This window comes from Oncorhynchus mykiss, chromosome 10, assembly GCF_057628025.1.
Source record: "Oncorhynchus mykiss isolate SJ-2025 chromosome 10, ASM5762802v1, whole genome shotgun sequence".
NCBI lineage: Eukaryota > Metazoa > Chordata > Actinopteri > Salmoniformes > Salmonidae > Oncorhynchus > Oncorhynchus mykiss.
In genome coordinates, this window is record NC_143031.1 from 62829043 (window position 1) to 62848618 (window position 19576).

The following is a 19576-nucleotide window of genomic DNA, read 5'->3' on the forward strand; positions in this document are numbered from 1 at the left end:
CAGATATACAAATACACAGTAGGTATGCGGTTGACATACAGTGGATATACGGTTGATATATACAGTGGGTATGCGGTTGATATATACAGTGGGTATGCGGTTGACATAGAGTGGATATACGGTTGATATATACAGTGGGTATGCGCTTGATATACAGTGGGTATACGGTTGATATACAGTGGGTATGCGGTTGACATAGAGTGGATATACGGTTGATATATACAGTGGGTATGCGCTTGATATATACAGTGGGTATGCGGCTTAAATATGGTTGACATACAGAGGGTCTACGGTTGACATACAGTGGATCTACGGTTGACATACAGTGGGTATACGGTTGATATACAGTGGGTATACGGTTAACATTCAGTGGGGATGATGTTGATATACGGTTGATATACAGTGGGTATGCGGTTGACATACAGTGGGGATGATGTTGATATACAGTTGATATATACAGTGGGTATACGGTTGATATACAGTGGGTATGCGGTTGACATACAGTGGGTATACGGTTAACATTCAGTGGGGATGATGTTGATATACGGTTGATATACAGTGGGTATGCGGTTGATATACAGTGGGTATACGGTTGATATACAGTGGGTATACGGTTAACATTCAGTGGGGATGATGTTGATATACGGTTGATATACAGTGGGTATACGGTTAACATTCAGTGGGGATGATGTTGATATACAGTTGATATATACAGTGGGTATACGGTTGATATACAGTGGGTATGCGGTTGATATACAGTGGGTATGCGGTTGACATACAGTGGGTATACGGTTGATATACAGTGGGTATGCGGTTGACATACAGTGGATATACGGTTGATATATACAGTGGGTATACGGTTGACATACAGTGGGTATACGGTTGATATACAGTGGGTATGCGGTTGACATACAGTGGATATACGGTTGATATATACAGTGGGTATACGGTTGATATATACAGTGGGTATACGGTTGACATACAGTGGATATACGGTTGATATATACAGTGGGTATGCGGTTGATATATACAGTGGGTATACGGTTGATATATACAGTGGGTATACGGTTGATATACAGTGGGTATGCGGTTGACATACAGTGGATATACGGTTGATATATACAGTGGGTATACGGTTGACATACAGTGGGTATACGGTTGATATACAGTGGGTATACGGTTGATATACAGTGGGTATAATGTTGATATACGGTTGATATATACAGTGGGTATACGGTTGACATACAGTGGGTATACGGTTGATATACAGTAGGTATGCGGTTGATATATACAGTGGGTATGCGGTTGATATATACAGTGGGTATACGGTTGATATATACAGTGGGTATACGGTTGACATACAGTGGATATACGGTTGATATATACAGTGGGTATACGGTTGACATACAGTGGGTATGCGGTTGACATACAGTGGATATACGGTTGATATATACAGTGGGTATACGGTTGATATACAGTGGGTATGCGGTTGACATACAGTGGATATACGGTTGATATATACAGTGGGTATACGGTTGACATACAGTGGGTATAATGTTGATATACGGTTGATATACAGTGGGTATGCGGTTGACATACAGTGGGTATACGGTTAACATTCAGTGGGGATGATGTTGATATACAGTTGATATATACAGTGGGTATGCGCTTGATATATACAGTGGGTATGCGGCTGAAATATGGTTGACATACAGTGGGTCTACGGTTGATATACAGTGGGTATGCGGTTGACATAGAGTGGATATACGGTTGATATATACAGTGGGTATGCGCTTGATATATACAGTGGGTATGCGGCTGAAATATGGTTGATATACGGTTGATATACAGTTGACATACAGTGGGTATACGGTTGACATACAGTGGGTATACGGTTAACATTCAGTGGGGATGATGTTGATATACAGTTGATATATACAGTGGGTATGCGCTTGATATATACAGTGGGTATGCGGCTGAAATATGGTTGACATACAGTGGGTATACGGTTGATATACAGTGGGTATACGGTTGATATACAGTGGGTATACGGTTGATATACAGTGGGTATACGGTTGACATACAGTGGGTATACGGTTAACATACAGTGGGTATGATGTTGATATACGGTTGATATACAGTGGGTATACGGTTGATATACAGTGGGTATGCGGTTGACATACAGTGGGTATACGGTTAACATACAGCCGGTATACGGTTGATATACAGTGGGTATAATGTTGATATACGGTTGATATACAGTTGACATACAGTGGCTATGCGGTTGACATACAGTGGGTATACGGTTGACATACAGTGGGTATGCGGTTGATATACGGTTGACATACAGTGGGTATACGGTTGATATGCGGTTGATATACGGTTGACATACAGTGGGTATACGGTTTATATACAGTGGATGTACACATTTACAGTATCAGTATGAATTTATCTACATGCAGAGAGATGAATAGAGTGCAAATGCAGTACAGTGCAGTTATTTTGTGTACAGTTCAGAGATGGCAGCATGGAGTGCAGTCCTTTAGTCTCTATAGGCCACAGCATGGGGTAAGAAACCTTTCAGGTGCCGGGAGGTTTTGGTCATGAGTGGTGGGAGGAGCTATAGGAGGAGGGGCTCATTGTAATGGCTGGAATAGAATAAATGGAACGGAGTCAAACGTGGTTTCCATATGTCCTTCCAGTTCTCTGCTGCCAATGACTGGAACGAACTACAAAAATCTCTGAAACTGGAGACACTTATCTCCCTCACTAGCTTTAAGCACCAGCTGTCAGAGCAGCTCACAGATTACTGCACCCGTACACAGCCCATCTATAATTTAACCCAAACAACTACCTCTTCCCCTACTGTATTTATTTATTTATTTTGCTACTTTGCACCCCATTATTTCTATCTCTACTTTGCACATTCTTCCACTGCAAATCTACCATTCCAGTGTTTTACTTGCTATATTGTATTTACTTTGCCACCATGGCCTTTTTTTGCCTTTACCTCCCTTATCTCACCTCCCTTGCTCACATTGTATATAGACTTATTTTTCTACTGTATTATTGACTGTATGTTTGTTTTACTCCATGTGTAACTCTGTGTTGTTATCTATCTTTATCTTGGCCAGGTCGCAATTGTAAATGAGAACTTGTTCTCAACTTGCCTACCTGGTTAAATAAAGGTGAAATTAAAAAATGTAAAAATAAAATGTTTGATACAGTTGATACATGAATTCCATTCCAGCAATTACAATGAGCCCGTCCTCCTATAGCTCCTCCCACCAGCCGCTGGTGCGTTCTGGGAACTTGGTAGCTTTGGATATTGTCATTGTTGTGTCCATGTAGAGGAGAAGGATGATGGGGGCGTGTGTGCGTGTCTTACCGTGAGGGAGGTGAAGGTCAGGCAGATTCCTCCAAAGCCGTTGAAGGAGACAGCGATGAAAATGAGGGCCGAGAGTACTGGAGGAGGAAAGAGGAGACAAGAGGACAGAGTGAGGGCGATCTATGTGTGCAGTGTAATGTAATAAGCAGAAGTTGTGTTTAATGTCATTTCCTGTACATTTAGTATTCATTTACATGTGGTTTACAGTTGCTTAGGATTCTTACCTTCAGGGTTATAGGCAGCTCCAGCTATCATGGCACAAGAGAAAGCAAAACACGCACTGCAAGAGAGAGAGAGAGAGAGAGTTGATGATGACTCTGACTGGTGAAGACAATGATGATGACGATGGTTGTGAAGATAATGATTTTAAGGTCACGAAGATGATGAAGATGATAATTGTTTAAATAATATTAATGATGACAATGCTCAATGATAATTGCGATGATGATGATGATTGTAATAATAATCACGATGATGACGATGGTGAAGATGACAATCACAGTGTAGATGATGATGATATACTATTATTATAATGATGATGACGACGATGTTTCCCGTCTTTTACCTGCCGAGGAGGCGGAGTGGGCGTGGCCCGTACTTGTCCATCAGGATACCTAGCGGCAGAGTGGCTGCACTCAGCAGGAAGGAGCCAATGGTAAAGCCCAGATTCAACATCTCTTCCTGGTCCACGCAGCTATGCCAGATACCACTGTCCCACGAACTGATGTTACTGAACACTGTCTCATTGTCTGGGAGGGGGGTGGAGAGAGATGGAAGAGAGAGGGGGGAGAAGGAGAAGGGTAAGGAGGTGGAGAGAGAGAGGGGAGTATACAAGACACAGGAATCCACATGTGCTATAGACATATATTATCTATGGACGTATACAGGGAAAATCCCAAGTCCCACTGGAGTTGAATTGTCACTTAGTCAAGCATTGATATCAGTGGTAGTTAGGATTCACCCCACCGTATCTATGCACAGGTTTATGTATTCCTGGGGTCAATTCCATTTCAATTCCAGACAATTGAGGAAGTACACTGAAATTATCTTAAGTGCTTTTCAATGAGGAACATTTTGAATTGGCATTTGGTCTTCTTTCTGAATTGACTGGAATTGAAATGGAATGGACCCCAACCCTGAAGTATACTATATCCCTGTGTGAGTGTTACCATGGACGGGGACGTACTTATGCAGAGGTGTGAGTAGAAGCCCTCGTTCTTGAGCATGATGAGTAGCGATCCCCAGCCCAGCAGCACAGCAGAGAACAGCAGGTTCTCTATGACCGCAGTCACCGCCATCCACCAGCGCCTACGATAGGCCTGGGCCAGAGAAGGAGCCATCGCTGCTCTGGGGGGAGAGAGAGAGAGAGAGAGAGCAAGAGGGAGAGAGAGAGCGAGAGCAAGAGCGAGAGCAAGAGGAAAGGAGAGCAAGAGAGAGATTGCGAGAGACAGAGGGAAAGGGAGGTAGAGAGAGAGAGAGAAAGGGAGGTAGAGAGAGAGAGAGAGAGAGGTAGAGAGAGAGAGAGAGCGAGAGAGAGAAGGTGGTAAAAAAAAAAGACCAGAGGAAGATAGAGGAGAGAGAGTTTAACATTTAACAATCCCTTCTTACAGAATGAAGTACCGCACACACTGTCCGTAGAGAACTTCAATGTTGCATCAACAACTTCAAAGGTCTACAAAAACTACAAAATACATATCAAAGCAAGAAAGGATGTTTGTTTTTTTTTTTAAAGTATACAGCTACTTTCCTCCTCACTTTCATCTGAGCTCAGAGGGCAACAAAAAGAGAGGAATAGCAATACAAATTCTCTGTGGGATACTACTACTGAGAGTGAGGTTAACCACATGACTGACTCATCATCACCACCATCATCGCAACAACATAACTCTGGTTTCCGGAAAGACGCTGTGATGAATGGTTTCTCTGCCAGTTCTGTTATAATCCCTGAATATGTTGACATTGACTATAAAACATATAAAACATTCTATAAAACATTCTATAAAACATATAAAACTTTCTATAAAACATATAAAACATTCTATAAAACATTCTATAAAACATTCTATAAAACATATAAAACATTCTATAAAACATATAAAACATTCTATAAAACTTTCTATAAAACATATAAAACATTCTATAAAACATATAAAACATTCTATAAAACATATAAAACATTCTATAAAACATTCTATAAAACATTCTATAAAACATATAAAACATTCAAAACATTCTATAAAACATTCTATAAAACATTCTATAAAACATATAAAACATTCTATAAAACATATAAAACATTCTATAAAACATATAAAACATTCTATAAAACATTCTATAAAACATTCTATAAAACATATAAATATATAAAACATTCTATAAAACATATAAAACATTATATAAAACATATAAAACATTCTATAAAACATTCTATAAAACATTCTATAAAACATATAAATATATAAAACATTCTATAAAACATATAAATATATAAAACATTCTATAAAACATATAAAACATAAAACATTACATAAAACATTTCGCTAAGCAAGAGGAGTATCCTAGAAACTCGGGGTTGGGCGGATTACTTGAAAAATAAGATTGTGAACAGTAAAAGAGGTTAAAAGTCATTTGAATGATAAATACTCCAATAGACAGATGTAACAGATCAAATTATTTTATGAGTTGGATGATCAATTGTGCAAATACTTTGAATGTAGACTATTCTAAGTTTACAAAAACACATAGATCTGTCTGTGATGTAGTGCTGAACGATTAACCAAAATGTTGGTTATTTAGCATTTTTGTCAGTTTCAATTGTTTGAATTCCATTGTTTTTTTGTTTTTGTTTTGTGAGCTCAATACGCACATTGCCAGTTCCTCTAGCGATAAATCAGATCAAGCCCGAATTAGGGAGTTTTAGTTTCCAACAGGCGAATATTCTACTTAGTTTAGCGCAGAAAACCTGGTAATTAACTACAATGACCATAGTCCATTGTGCGCCTACTTGTCCGGTCTGTGTGTTTCTTTTACGCCTGCCACATTAGAATGCGTGATCGAGAGCAGTTGCTTTGTGAGGAACTCTACCTGAAAATACATTATCTAAGTGATTGATAATTGTTATTCAGCAGTCATAGAAGTATGCCTTATTTACCCTGAAGATCAGCAGCTAGAGAAGAGATGACTTGGAATGAAACAATAAAGTAGTCAAATATATTATTATTATTATATTATTATATACACAACAACTGAAATATTTCATTCAAATAATGTAACAAGATGGTGGTTAATAAGTGATAAGCAGGAATGGGCTGTCTAACGTCATTTTATTCATTGTTTTATTCTGTGTTGTTACAGCATTCAACGCACATAAATGCATAGTGCATTTAATGTTTACAAAAAATAGTCTAAACCAAAATCGAAAACCGTGATTATTTTTTGAACAATCGAACTGACCCCAAAAAGCACTAAATCGCTCAGCATTGCTGCAAAGGCAGAACGGTAGATTTGAGAGAACTCCTTTCCACTGTAACTAGAGGTTTAGCCGAGTAAGCAGCTGATTTGTGCTTGAGAAGTGAACAGGATGTGGCTGTGTTGACTAATTTCAAAATCCAATTAAAATGTGGGATGATTCAGTTCTCAGTAAGTGGGGGTCTGATGTTTTTTGGTTTAAAAAATATTTCCTGTGGAAAGCAACCAGGGAAAGCAAATGTTGCAGTTTTGGAGATTCCAAATAGATTAGAAAAAAAGGGAAAGGCTTCCATTCCCACTGAAAAAGGTGACTTCAAAGCTGTGTGGCTCAGCACAGCTTTCAAAAACTTGCAATCTCAGTGTGTTTGAGGCAATCACTTGAAGCCCACATCTTGATATTAGATTAAGTAATCCAAAACGTAATCACCTGTTTTTAAGAATGTAACTGTAATCAGATTACTTGTGTTTACATATTTTTTGGGTTGATTACAGTTACTTCAGTTTTGTAATCTGAATACGTAATCCCGGTTACATGTAATATGTTAGTACTAGAAGTCAACCGATTAATCGGAATGGGCGATTAATTAGGACCGATTTCAAGTTTTCATGACAATCGGTAATCAGCATTTTTGGACACTTAAGAACACATTCTTATTTTCAATGATGGCCTAGGAACGGTAGGTTACTGCCTTGTTCAGGGGCAGAACGACAGATTTTTACCTTGTCAGCTGGGGTATTCGATCTTGCAACCTTCCGGTTACTAGTCCAACGCTCTAACCACCTGCCTTACATTGCAATCCACGCGGAGCCTGCGTGGCCGGCTGACTACCTTTTACGCGAGTGCAGCAAGAAGCCAAGGTAAGTTGCTAGCTAGCATTAAACTTATCTTATAAAAAACAATCAACCTTAACATAATCTCTAGTTAACTACACATGGTTGATGATATTACTAGTTTATCTAGCGTGTCCTGCATTGCATTTAATCGATGCGGTGCCTGTTAATTTCTCATCGAATCACAGCCTACTTCGCCAAATGGGTGATAATTTAACAAGCGCATTCGCAAAAAAAGCACTGTTGTTGCACCAATGTGTACCGAACCATAAACATCAATGCCTTTCTTTAAAATCAATACACAAGTATATATTTTTAACCCTGCATATTTAGTTAATATTGCCTGCTAATATGACTTTCTTTTAACTAGAGAAATTGTGTCAATTCTCTTGCGTTCTGTGCAACAGAGTGAGGGTATATGCAGCAGTTTGGGCCGCCTGGCTCGTTGCAAACTGTGTGAGGACCATTTATTCCTAACAAAGACCGTAATTAATTTGCCAGAATTGTACATAATTATGACATAACATTGAAGGTTTTACAATGTAACAGCACTATTTAGACTTAGGGATGCCACCCATTAGATAAAATACCTAACGGTTCTATATTTCACTGAAAGAATAAACATTTTGTTTTCGAAATGATAGTTTCCGGATTTGACCATATTAATGACCTAAGGCTCGAAATTTATGTGTGTTATCATGTTATAATTAAGTCTATGATTTGATATTTGATAGAGCAGTCTGACTGAGCCGTGGTAGGCATCAGCAGGCTCGTAAGCATTCATTCAAACAGCACTTTTGTGCGTTTGCCAGCAGCTCTTCCCTGTGCTTCAAGCATTGAGCTGTTTATGACTTCAAGTCTATCAACTCCCGAGATTAGGCTGGTGTAACCATGTGAGATGGCTAGCTAGTTAGCGGGGTGCACGCTAATAGCGTTTCAATCGGTGCGGGACTCGCTCTGAGACCTTGAAGTAGTTGTTCCGCTTGCTCTGCAAGGGCTGCGCTGCGGCATTTGTGGAGCAATGGATAACTATGCTTCGAGGGTGGATGTTTTTGATCTGTTCCTGGTTCAAGCCCAGGTAGGGGCAAGGAGAGAGGCGGAAGCTATACTGTTACACTGGCTAAAGTGCCTATAAGAACATCCAATAGTCAAAGGAATATGAAATACAAATGGTATAGAGATAAATAGTCCTATAATAACTACAACCTTAAACTTCTTACCTGGGAATATTGAAGACTCATGTTAATAAAAGGAACCACCAGCTTTCATATGTTCTCATGTTCTGAGCCAGGAACTTAAACGTTGGCATTTTTACATGGCACTGTCACGCCCTGACCATAGAGAGCCCTTGGTTCTCTATGGAGTTGAAGGTCAGGGCGTGACTAGGAGGTGTTCTAGTTAATTATTTGTATGTTGGTGTTTTGTATGGTTCCCAATTAGAGGCAGCTGGTAATCGTTGCCTCTAATTGGGGATCATATTTAGGTAGTCATTTTTCCCACCTGTGTTTGTGGGATATTGTTTGTGTATATGCTTGTTGCACCAAGTAAGTACCGTTTTGTTATTTGTTTATTGTTTTTGTTTGAAAGTTTCACTTAAATAAAAGATGTGGAACTCTAATCACGCTGCGCCTTGGTCCGTCCATTTTCACAAGCGTGACAGAATATCCCACCAAGCAAGGACCAAGCAGCGTGTGACGGAGGTAAAGGAGTTTTGGACCTGGGAAAAAATCATGGGAGTTTGTGAGACCCTTTCTTGGAATGGAGACAACAAGGACGGTCGAAGGACAGCGACAACGCCGGGGACCGCGGCCACAGAAACCCCAAGGTTTTTTGGCGGGGAGGCACAAGGGGTGGTCGGCCGAGCCAAAGAGAGAGCCAAAGCCCACCTGGGAGTCGATGGAGCAGTGTGAGGAGGGATATCGGAGAAGGATGTTGGCTAGGAGTATGCTGCAGCGCAAGCGTGCTGAAGAGCGTGACACCAGTCTGGTGCCATCTGTGCCAGCTCCCCGCACTTGCCCTGAAGAGCCAGAGACTGTCAGGGAGGCGATGGAGAAGTTGGGAGAAAGAGAGAGGAGAGCAATGTTATGTAGGTGTGTTCTGCATGGCATCTGACCTGAAGAGCCTGTCAGCAGTCTGGTGAGTCCTGTACCAGCTCTCCGCACCCTTCCTGAAGTGCGTGTCAACAGTCCGGTGCCACCTGTGCCAGCTCCTCGCACTCACCCTGAAGTGAGGCCTCCAGTGCAGCAGGCCTCCAGTGTGCCCTCCCAGTCCGGTACATCCTGTGCCAGCTCCCCACACTCTCCCTGAAGTGTGTGTCACCAATCCAGTGCCACCTGTGCCAGTTCCACGCACCAGGCCTCCAGTGCGCCTCCCCAGTCCCGCTCCAAGGCCGGAGCCTTCCTCTGCTCCATTGCCCAATCCAGGCACGGTGTCCAGTCCAGCTCCATGGCCGGAGCTTTCCTCTGCGCCGGTGCCCAGTCCAGGCACGGCGTCCAGCCCAGCTCCATGGACGGAGCCCTCCTTTGCGCCGGTGCCCAGTCCAGGCACGGCGTTCAGCCCGGCACCATGGCCGGATCCGGGGTCTGGGCGGGGGCTACGATCTGCACCGGAGCCACCACCAACACTAGTCACCCCTACCCTCCCCATTTGGTTTCAGGTTTTGCGGCCGGAGTCCGCACCTTTGGGGGGGGTACTGTCACGCCCTGACCATAGAGAGCCCTTGTTTCTCTATGGAGTTGTTGGTCAGGGCGTGACTAGGGGGCACCAAGTAAGTCACATTTCGTTATTTGTTTATTGTTTTTGTTTGAAAGTTTCACTTAAATAAAAGATGTGGAACTCTAATCACGCTGCGCCTTGGTCCGTCCATTTTCACGAGCGTGACAGGCACATATTGCACTTTTACTTTCTTCTCCAACACTTTCTTTTTGCATTATTTAAACCAAATTGAACATTTCATTATTTATGAGGCTAAATTGATTTTATTGAGGTATTATATTAAGTTAAAATAAAAGTGTTCATTCAGTATCGTTGTAATTGTCATTATTGTAAATAAATGAATCGTCCAATTAATCGGTATCGGCTTTTTTTGGTCCTCCAATAATCGGTATCGGTATGGGCGTTGAAAAATCATAATCGTTCCACGTCTAGTTAGTACGTTATTCTGACCGTACAATAACTGCTTGAAAAAAAACAGGGACAGTTAGTGTAGGTGGAAAGATCTACCTGCAATGAGAGAGAGGAATCAGGGATTGGTGTAAAGAGGACAAAAGAGCTGAATGGTGAGTAGAGTAGTGACCCCTGAATTGACCTTATTGCTGTGTGTCTGACTTCACGCCGTGGACCTATCAGGTATCAAACAGCAGGGACTGACACGAACACACACCCTGTTATTTGCACGTGCCTATGGCACACACGTATGCACACGGCCTGACGTAGTGAGGGAGGGTTAAGAACTCGTAAAATGTGCCTTGTAAAAAAATTGAAATTCTAGTGAGGAGATTTTACTCCTGAGTATAAGTCACAAATATGCATGTTTGCTTGTGGCCAATAGGCATGAAGTCTGTATGCATTAGAAAGTGGTTGTCAGATGTACAGTACCAGTCAAAAGTTTGGACACACATACTCATTCCAGGGTTTCTTTATTTTTACTATTTTCTACATTGTAGAATAATAATGAAGACATAAAAACTATGAAATAACACATATCGAATCATGTAGTAACCAAAATGTTAAACAAATATATTTTATATTTGAGATTCTACAAAGTAGCCACCCTTTGCCTTGACAGTTTTGCACACTCTTGGTATTCTCTCAACCAGCTTCATGAGGTAGGCACCTGGAAAGCATTTCAATTAACAGGTATGCCTTGTTAAAAGTTAATTTGTGGAATTTCTTACCTTAATGTGTTTGTGCCAATCAGTTGTGTTGTGACAAGGTAGGGGTGGTATACAGAAAATAGCCCTATTTGGTAAAAAACCAAGTCCATATTATGGCAAGAACAGCTCAAATAAGCTAAGATAAATGAGTCCTTCAGGACTTTAAGACATGAAGGTCAGTCAATCCGGAAAATGTCAGAACTTTGAACATTTCTTCAAGTACAGTCTCAAAAACCATCAAGCGCTGTCTCTCATGAGGACCGCCACAGGAAAGGAAGACCCAGAGTTACCTCTGCTGCAGAGGATAAGTTCATTAGAGTTACCAGCCTCAGAAATTGCAGGCCAAATAAATGCTTCAGATTTCAAGTAACAGACACATCTCAACATCAACTGTTCGGAGGAGACTGTGGGAACTCCTTCAAGACAGTTGGAAAAGCATTCCAGGTAAAGCTGGTTGAGAGAATGCCAAGAGTGTGCAAAGCTGTCATCAAGGCAAAGGGTGGCTACTTTGAAGAATCTCAAATCTAAAATATATTTTGATTTGTTTAACACTTTTTTGCTTACTAAACTATTCCATGTGTGTTATTTTATAGTTTGGATGTCTTCACTACTATTCTACAATGTAGAAAATAGTAGAAATAAAGAGAAACCCTTGAATGAGTAGGTATGTCCAAACTTTTGACTGGTACTGTACGTGTGAATACATGCCATTCTATCTGTGACTGTGTGTGTAGGTAAAGCAGGTTTGACTGAGGGTCTATTACCTCTCTTGAACACATGCCTGCAGCCAGACTGGGACTCCTGCCAGCTGGGGACAAAAATAGCTGCAGTGGTCACAGACCTAGTGACACTTAACTACACTAGTACACTACATGGGAACACATATATGTTGCACAGAATACCTGGTTATTACAATGCCTGGGGAAATGTTTAAAGGGAAAACACTTTTTCAACATCAAATTGGTCATCTCTAGCACCACCCCAACATCAACATATGAAATCGGCGGGTTTCTTTGTTTGTAGTCACAAAGATAGAAGATACGTTTTTTCCGATGACATCATCCGGAGACACTGATGACATCATCGACTGTGAATCATGTGATTTTAACCAACTATTAGGTTACTTACTACCACATCTACATGACATAAGGATCTTGTACCTGGAACGTGCTCATACTGAACCCAAACATTGGAGAGTGTTAGACTTTGACCTCTAAACCCTGACCTCTCTGCTCCTTATGACACAGAAATGTATGATGGAGTATCGAAGATGACCTTTCTGAACCCTCCAATTCAATTTAGGCGAGTATTAAGCAGACTGGGCTCGGTTCCACGAGGGGGCAAAAGAGAGCTTAGCCCACCTCAGTTGAAACGTGTGCTCCCTCAGTTTAAGTTACAAGTTCCTATATAAAAATAGCAAAAAAAGATCAAATGATTGAGTGACAGGTTGGCGCAAAATCTGTATCTCCCCTGCGCTGTGTCCACAAGCGCCGCCAGGATAATGTCTCCATAGCTCCCTCCACCTCCAACTGTTCCTGACGATCTTGGAACACAGGAGCCGGCCAGGTTAGCCTAGAATCCTACCCTAGCCGCAGGTTTTCTGTCAAAAAAACTTTATTTTAACTGATTCATAGAAAGAGTGGCTGGAATACTCAATATAAGTCCAATGCAAGAACCCAAATGACGCCTCTCTGTATAGCTCCATGTCGGTATGTTTCTTCATAGAAATAGATACATTCTATTATGGTTTTCTTAGAAGCCTATTGGTTGTCGTGCTTGTAAATGGAACTGTACGTATTGGAAACATGTTTATTGTAGGCCGGCATTACTTAATTGATTACGTGGGTCGAATATGATCCACACACGTGCATTGTGCCATATCACAACGTGTTGCTGCACTCTTGAGCGGCATGGTTTTCCATGTTTGAAGTGGGCCTATGGGCCCATGGGCCTATTTGTTTGGCAAGACAGTTGTGCATGGCTGCATCTCACTGTAGTAGAATATGTTTTGGCTATTTGGATCTCCATTTGCCTTTTGAATACTGCGTGTGTTTACTGTTAATGTAACTAGCCTAAATACAGATTGTGTCATCCCTTTATCAATCTGATATTTTGTTTACTATGCTTCCTTGCTACAGTTGTTTTGTTCAGTTCTCAGTCATTCGTTCTTATTCTACCGTGTGTCGGTATTCTAAGCCAAACGGCTTTTCAGTATTTTAGTTTGCACGCATGAATAACTAGGCTACTACTTTCAGCATTTAGTCGGCCTTCTTTTGGTAAGACAGCAGTGTGTACGGCTGCATTCACATAGTGTTATGCACCTATTACAAACAGCCTATCTATCTTGTAGCCTATATTCATTACCAAAATGGCCCTGCTTTAGTGCTGATACAGCGCAGTGGAGATCGGCTATTTTAAAAGCACTCAATCAATGGTCTTGGAGTCTCGGCATTTGAACTTTATGTTTATTGAATTCAATATCATTCCAATGCAAGAACCCACCAAAATTGTAACCCCTCACTGATTTCAACTATCCCTTTAGTCATTTTATACTGGTGCTGGGTCTGAAGTGATGACCCCTTCTGAAGAATCCCCCTCCCCTGTCCATTTTGGTTGATCTCTCTCCCCTTATTATCTCTCTCTCCATCTCTTTTGTCTCTGTCTCTCTGATTCTTTGCACTCCGATGCAGCAAAACAAATAAAGTTGTATCTCAACCTTGAAAGGGCCAGAGGATGGGCCCAAAATGGCACCCAACTCGCTTTATAGTGCACTATAGGAATAGCGTGCCCATTTGGGACACAATCAGAGAGACAGCACCTGCCACACGAGTCCTGTCCACAATGACTGACTGACTGGCTGGTTGGTTGTGTCATGCTCGCTATGATGACGATCACCAACAGGATGTCAGGTCACTTCCAACCATCATTCACCTGGACACAGCAGGCAGCCTTGCGGTTAAGCGTGTTGGGCCAGTAACCGCAAGGTTGCTGGTTTGTATCCCCGAGCCAGCTAGGTGAAAAATATGTCGATGTGCCCTTGCGCAAGGTACTTAACTCTAGTTGTTCTGGAAAGGAGTGTCAGCTAAATGACAAAACAGGGAGATGTGGCTTGATGGTCCTAATTTCAACAGTGCTTGAAATGGGAGCAAGCACAGTTTATATTAGGTTCTGCTGTAAAATGGCGCCGGAGCAGAAGGCAGACGTTTTACGTGCCTCCAAACAATTGTGTTTTTTTGTTTGTTTATCTGCGTTGTTTGTAACTTATTTGTTTACTACTTTTGTACATAATGTTGCCGCTACTGTCTCTTATGATCAGGACTGCGATTACTCACGGACTAGCAGAATCCTTTTACTTCTTTCACGACTCTGACGAGCCCGAGGCGGAGGATATACAGCTCCCTCGGAAACAGGCCCGACCCATGTGATCTGCGTGAAGAGGAGGCGGAAAAAGAGAGGCCGGAGGGCGGGCTGCCTTCTGAGGAGTAGTAGGAGATCTAATAAACCCCCACTCTCCTCAATTCTGCTCGCAAACATGCAATCTTTGGACAATAAAATGGAAGCGTTATTGGGAAGATTAAACTACCAACGGAACATTATAAACTGTAACATCTTATACTTCACGGAGTCATGGCTGAACGACTACAATATCAACATACAGGTTGGCTGGTTATGCGATGTACCGGCAGGATAGAACAGCGCCGTCTGGTAAGACAAGGGGTGGCGATCTATGTATTTTTGTAAACAACAGCTGGTGCACGATATCTAAGGAAGTCTCGAGCCATTGCTCGACTGAGGTCGAGTTTCTCATGATAAGCTGCAGACCACATTACCTACCGAGAGAGTTCTCATCTATATTCTTTGTAGTTGTTTACATACCACCACAGTCAGAGGCTGGCACTAAGATAGCATTGAATGAGCTGTATTCCGCCATAAGCAAACTAGAAATCGCTCACCCAGACACGGTGCTCCTAGTAGCCGGGGACTTTAAAGGCTAGAGCTGCCACTTTCAAGGAGCGAGACTCTAACCCAGAAGCTTATAAGAAATCCCGCTATGCCCTCCGACGAACGATCAAACAGGCAAAACGTCAATACAGGACTAAGATCGAGTCGTACAACACCGGCTCTGATGCTCGTCGGATGTAGCAGAGCCTGCAAACTATTACAGACTACAAAGGGAAGCACAGCCGAGAGCTGCCCAGTGACACAAGCCTACCGGATGAGCTAAACTACTTCTATGCTCGCTTCGAGGCAAGCAACACTGAAACATGCATGAGAGCACCAGCAGGACCGGATGACTGTGTGATCACGCTCTCCGCAGCCTTTAGACAGGTCAACATTCACAAGGCCCAAGGGTCAGACGGATTAACAGGATGTGTACTCCGAGCATGCGCTGACCAACTGGCAAGTGTCTTCACTTGCTGTCCGAGTCTGTAATACCAACATATTTTAAGCAGACCACTATAGTGCCTGTACCCAAGAACACTAAGGCAACCTGCCTAAATGACTACTGACCCCTAGCACTCACATCTGTAGCCATAAAGTGCTTGGAAAGGCTGGTCATGGCTCACATCAACACTATCATCCCAGAAACCCGGGACCCACTCTAATTCGCATACCGCCCCAACAGATCCACAGATAATGCAGTCTCTATTGCACTCCACACTGCCTTTTCCCACCTGGACAAAAGGAACACCTATGAGAGAATGCTATTCATTGACTACAGCTCAGCGTTCAACATCATAGTGCCCTCAAAGCTCATCAATAAGCTAAGGACCCTGGGACTAAACACCTCCCTCTGCAACTGGATCCTGGACTTCCTGATGGGCCGCCCCCAGGTAAGGGTAAGTAACAACACATCTGCCATGCTGATCCTAAACACAGGACCCCCCCAGGGGTGCGTGCTCATCCCCCTCCTGTACTCCCTGTTCATGACTGCACGGCCAGGCATGACTCCAACACCGTCATTAAATTTGCCGATGACACAACAGTGGAAAGCCTGATCACCAACAACAACGAGACAGCCTATAGGGAGGAAGTCAGAGACCTGGCCGGTGATGCCAGGACAACAACCTCTCCCTCAACGTGTCCAAGACAAAAGAGATGATTGTGGGCTACAGGAAAAAGAGGACCGAAAATGCCCTCATTCTCATCGGTGGGGCTGCAGTGGAGCAGGTTGAGAGCTTCAAAATCCTTGGTGTCCACATCACCAACAAACTAACATGGTCCAAACACACCTTGACAGTCGTGAAGCGGGCACAACAAAACCTATTCCCCCTCAGGGGATTGAAAAGATTTGGCATGGGTCCTCAGATCCTCAAAAGTGCTACAGCTGCACCATCGAGAGCATCCTGACTGGATGCATCACTGCCTGGTATGGCAACTGCTCGGCCTTCGACCGCAAACCACTATAGAGGGTATTGCGAACGGCCCAGTACATCACTGGTGCCAAGCTTCCTGCCATCCAGGACCTCTATACCAGGCGGTGTCAGAGGAGGGCCCTTAAAATTGTCAAAGACTCCAGCCACCCTATTCATAGACTGTTCTCTCTGCTACCACATGGCAAGAGGTACCGGAGCACCAAGTCTAGGTCCAAGAGGCTTCTAAACAGCTTCTACCCCCAAGCCATAAGACTCCTGAACATCTAGTCAAATGGCTACCCAGACTATTCACATTGCCCCCTCCACACCACTGCCACTCTGTTGTCATTTGTGCATAGTCACTTCAATTAACTCTACCTACATGTACATACTACCTCAACTAACTGGTGCCCCCGAACATTGACTCTATACCGGCCCTGTATATATTGTTATTTTTTACTGCTTCTCTTTAATTACTTGTTACTTTTATGTCTTATTCTTTATTTCTTTTTTTTTTTTTTTAACTGCACTGTGAGTTAGGGGCTCGTAAGTAAGCATTTCACTCTAAGGGCTACACCTATTGTATTCGGGGGATGTGGATAATAAAACTTGATTTGATATGCAATTCTTAAGCCAATATTCTATAAGAAGTGCTGGAACTCCAGACACAGAAAATGTGAGGAGCCTGTACATAGTACCGGTGTGTTCTGGCCAGATTCAGGCACTGATCATGAGTCATTTTTTGTTAAGTGTGCTGGTAGAACCAAAGAAAAAAAGGGGGAAATAGTTTGGCAAAGAAGTATCTTTCTCTTTCACAGGAAGATGGAGCCCGACAGAAATGGCAGCTCTGCTTCTAGCTCCTACACAACTTCTCAGTATTTTTGTTGGTTGTGTGTCCTCCACCCAGTGCCCTGCCCTAAACTTAGTCACTGTCACTAACTGGCTACCACCCGGTTACTCAACCCTGCATCTTAGAGACTGTTGATCTATGTACATAGACATGGAATCATTGGTCACTTTAATAATGGAACACTGGTCGCTTTAGTTATGTTTACATACTGTATTTTAATCAAAGCCATCCTATTCACCTATTGCTGTATATATACTATTCTATCCTATATATTCTAGATATGTACAGTATGTGGATAGAATATTTAGTATGTCTATTTTTTTATATTCAGAAATATATAAATATTCCTAAAATATATACTCCTAATATTTATATATTTCTGAATTCCATTCTTTTACTTTTAGATAAGTGTGTTTTGTTGTGAATTGTTAGATATTACTGCACTGCTGGAGCTAGGAACACAAGCATTTCGCTACACCCGCATTAACATCTGCTAAATATGTGTATGCAACCAATAAAATTAGATTTGATTTACAAGAGAATTGGAAAGCATCATTCTAAGAAACTCAGCAACTTTTGGAGGACTGTGGAAGTCAAAATGTAATCATAAACAAGCACTTTTATCAACTTCCACTACACTCCAAGAGTTGCTGAATTTCCTATTCCTGATTTAGGCACCAGCTAAGGCAGAGTATATACACTGAGTAAATACACAATATTTAAAACCAGGGGTGGTAAAACCGCCCCACCTCTCTCTCTCTCTCTTTCTGTCTGTCACTCTCCCTCTCTTTCAGCTGTTTCCACTCGTGCTGCCTGTCCGTGGGTGGTGGACGCGCGTGACCCCTCCTCGTGCTCCCGTGTGTGCGCACTGACAGCTGCGTCCAGGTGTCACCGGTGGTGCCACCTTTTACGTGCACAGCGCATAGATTACGCATGGATTGCCCAGTACTGTTTAAGTATACAAAGTTGATTATAAACAAACTACTGGTCACCCTCCATTATACTATTTTTATGGCCAAACAATACCTGAAACGTGGGAAGGGCATTGTTTTATGTATATAATTAGCGCCAAACACAATACTGTCAACATATTAACTTTAGCATTGTGCAAACGGATATAAGATTATCCGTGTCACTCGGTCTACAAAAAAGTAATGCACATTAATAGGATAACAAATGAAAGATTATGAAAAATAAAAAATGGGGGGGAAAAAACTAATATACAAGTATTGTGCCATGTGCGTAAAGTCAAATTCCTCTTACCAGACACACAAAAGATCAGCAACATATCTGAACATGCACAAGAAAAAAATGGAAATTACTTACTTCAGACGCTAATCCCTGAAATAATTTATATCTATGGTAAATTGTTTATTTCCCTTCTTTAGTGAAAAAAGGCGGGATTTAAACTGTTTGTCTGCTGCGAACACGTTACACAGTCAGTCACTGTGGGTCTTGTGAAACTTCACTACATTCAGTTAGTTCCTCGTCACAACTTCCTTACATTTGTATGGCTTTAAACCCCTCCTCTCTCGCTCTCTCCTTCCTAAAGTCTATATAAATGGACCCCCACCCACCCACCCACCCACACCGCAACGAGTTTCCATTTACGTATAAACGCAGCACGCTCAGTTGTCAGTGGTACTTTACAGCCTTAAAATAGAAACCTTGTTACACTGCGCCACCTTGCGGCGAATACTTAAATACAAACACACTAACAACATAATACGGAGACGAATTTTTCTTGATCAGGGCCCAGGCTTTAACCAGGACCCAGAGTTGTTCCTGGTGAGGTAAGCTGACATCA

The 19576-nt window shown here is 42.2% G+C and overlaps 1 protein-coding gene across 1 annotated transcript in view; it reads right to left on the minus strand.

Annotated features, from left to right (window-relative positions):
• Window positions 1–19324, minus strand: part of slc43a1b (solute carrier family 43 member 1b) — a 43234-nt gene extending 23910 nt beyond the window's left edge. Inside the window, exons 1-5 of the mRNA XM_021619288.3 lie at window positions 19096–19324; window positions 4575–4735; window positions 3954–4137; window positions 3613–3668; window positions 3389–3465 (exon numbers count right to left, since the gene is read on the minus strand). Of these exons, the coding sequence (XP_021474963.1) occupies window positions 3389–3465; window positions 3613–3668; window positions 3954–4137; window positions 4575–4728 (471 nt within the window). The 5' untranslated portion in view covers window positions 4729–4735; window positions 19096–19324. The remainder of the gene's footprint in view (window positions 1–3388; window positions 3466–3612; window positions 3669–3953; window positions 4138–4574; window positions 4736–19095) is intronic.
• Window positions 19325–19576: the final 252 nt, after the last annotated feature.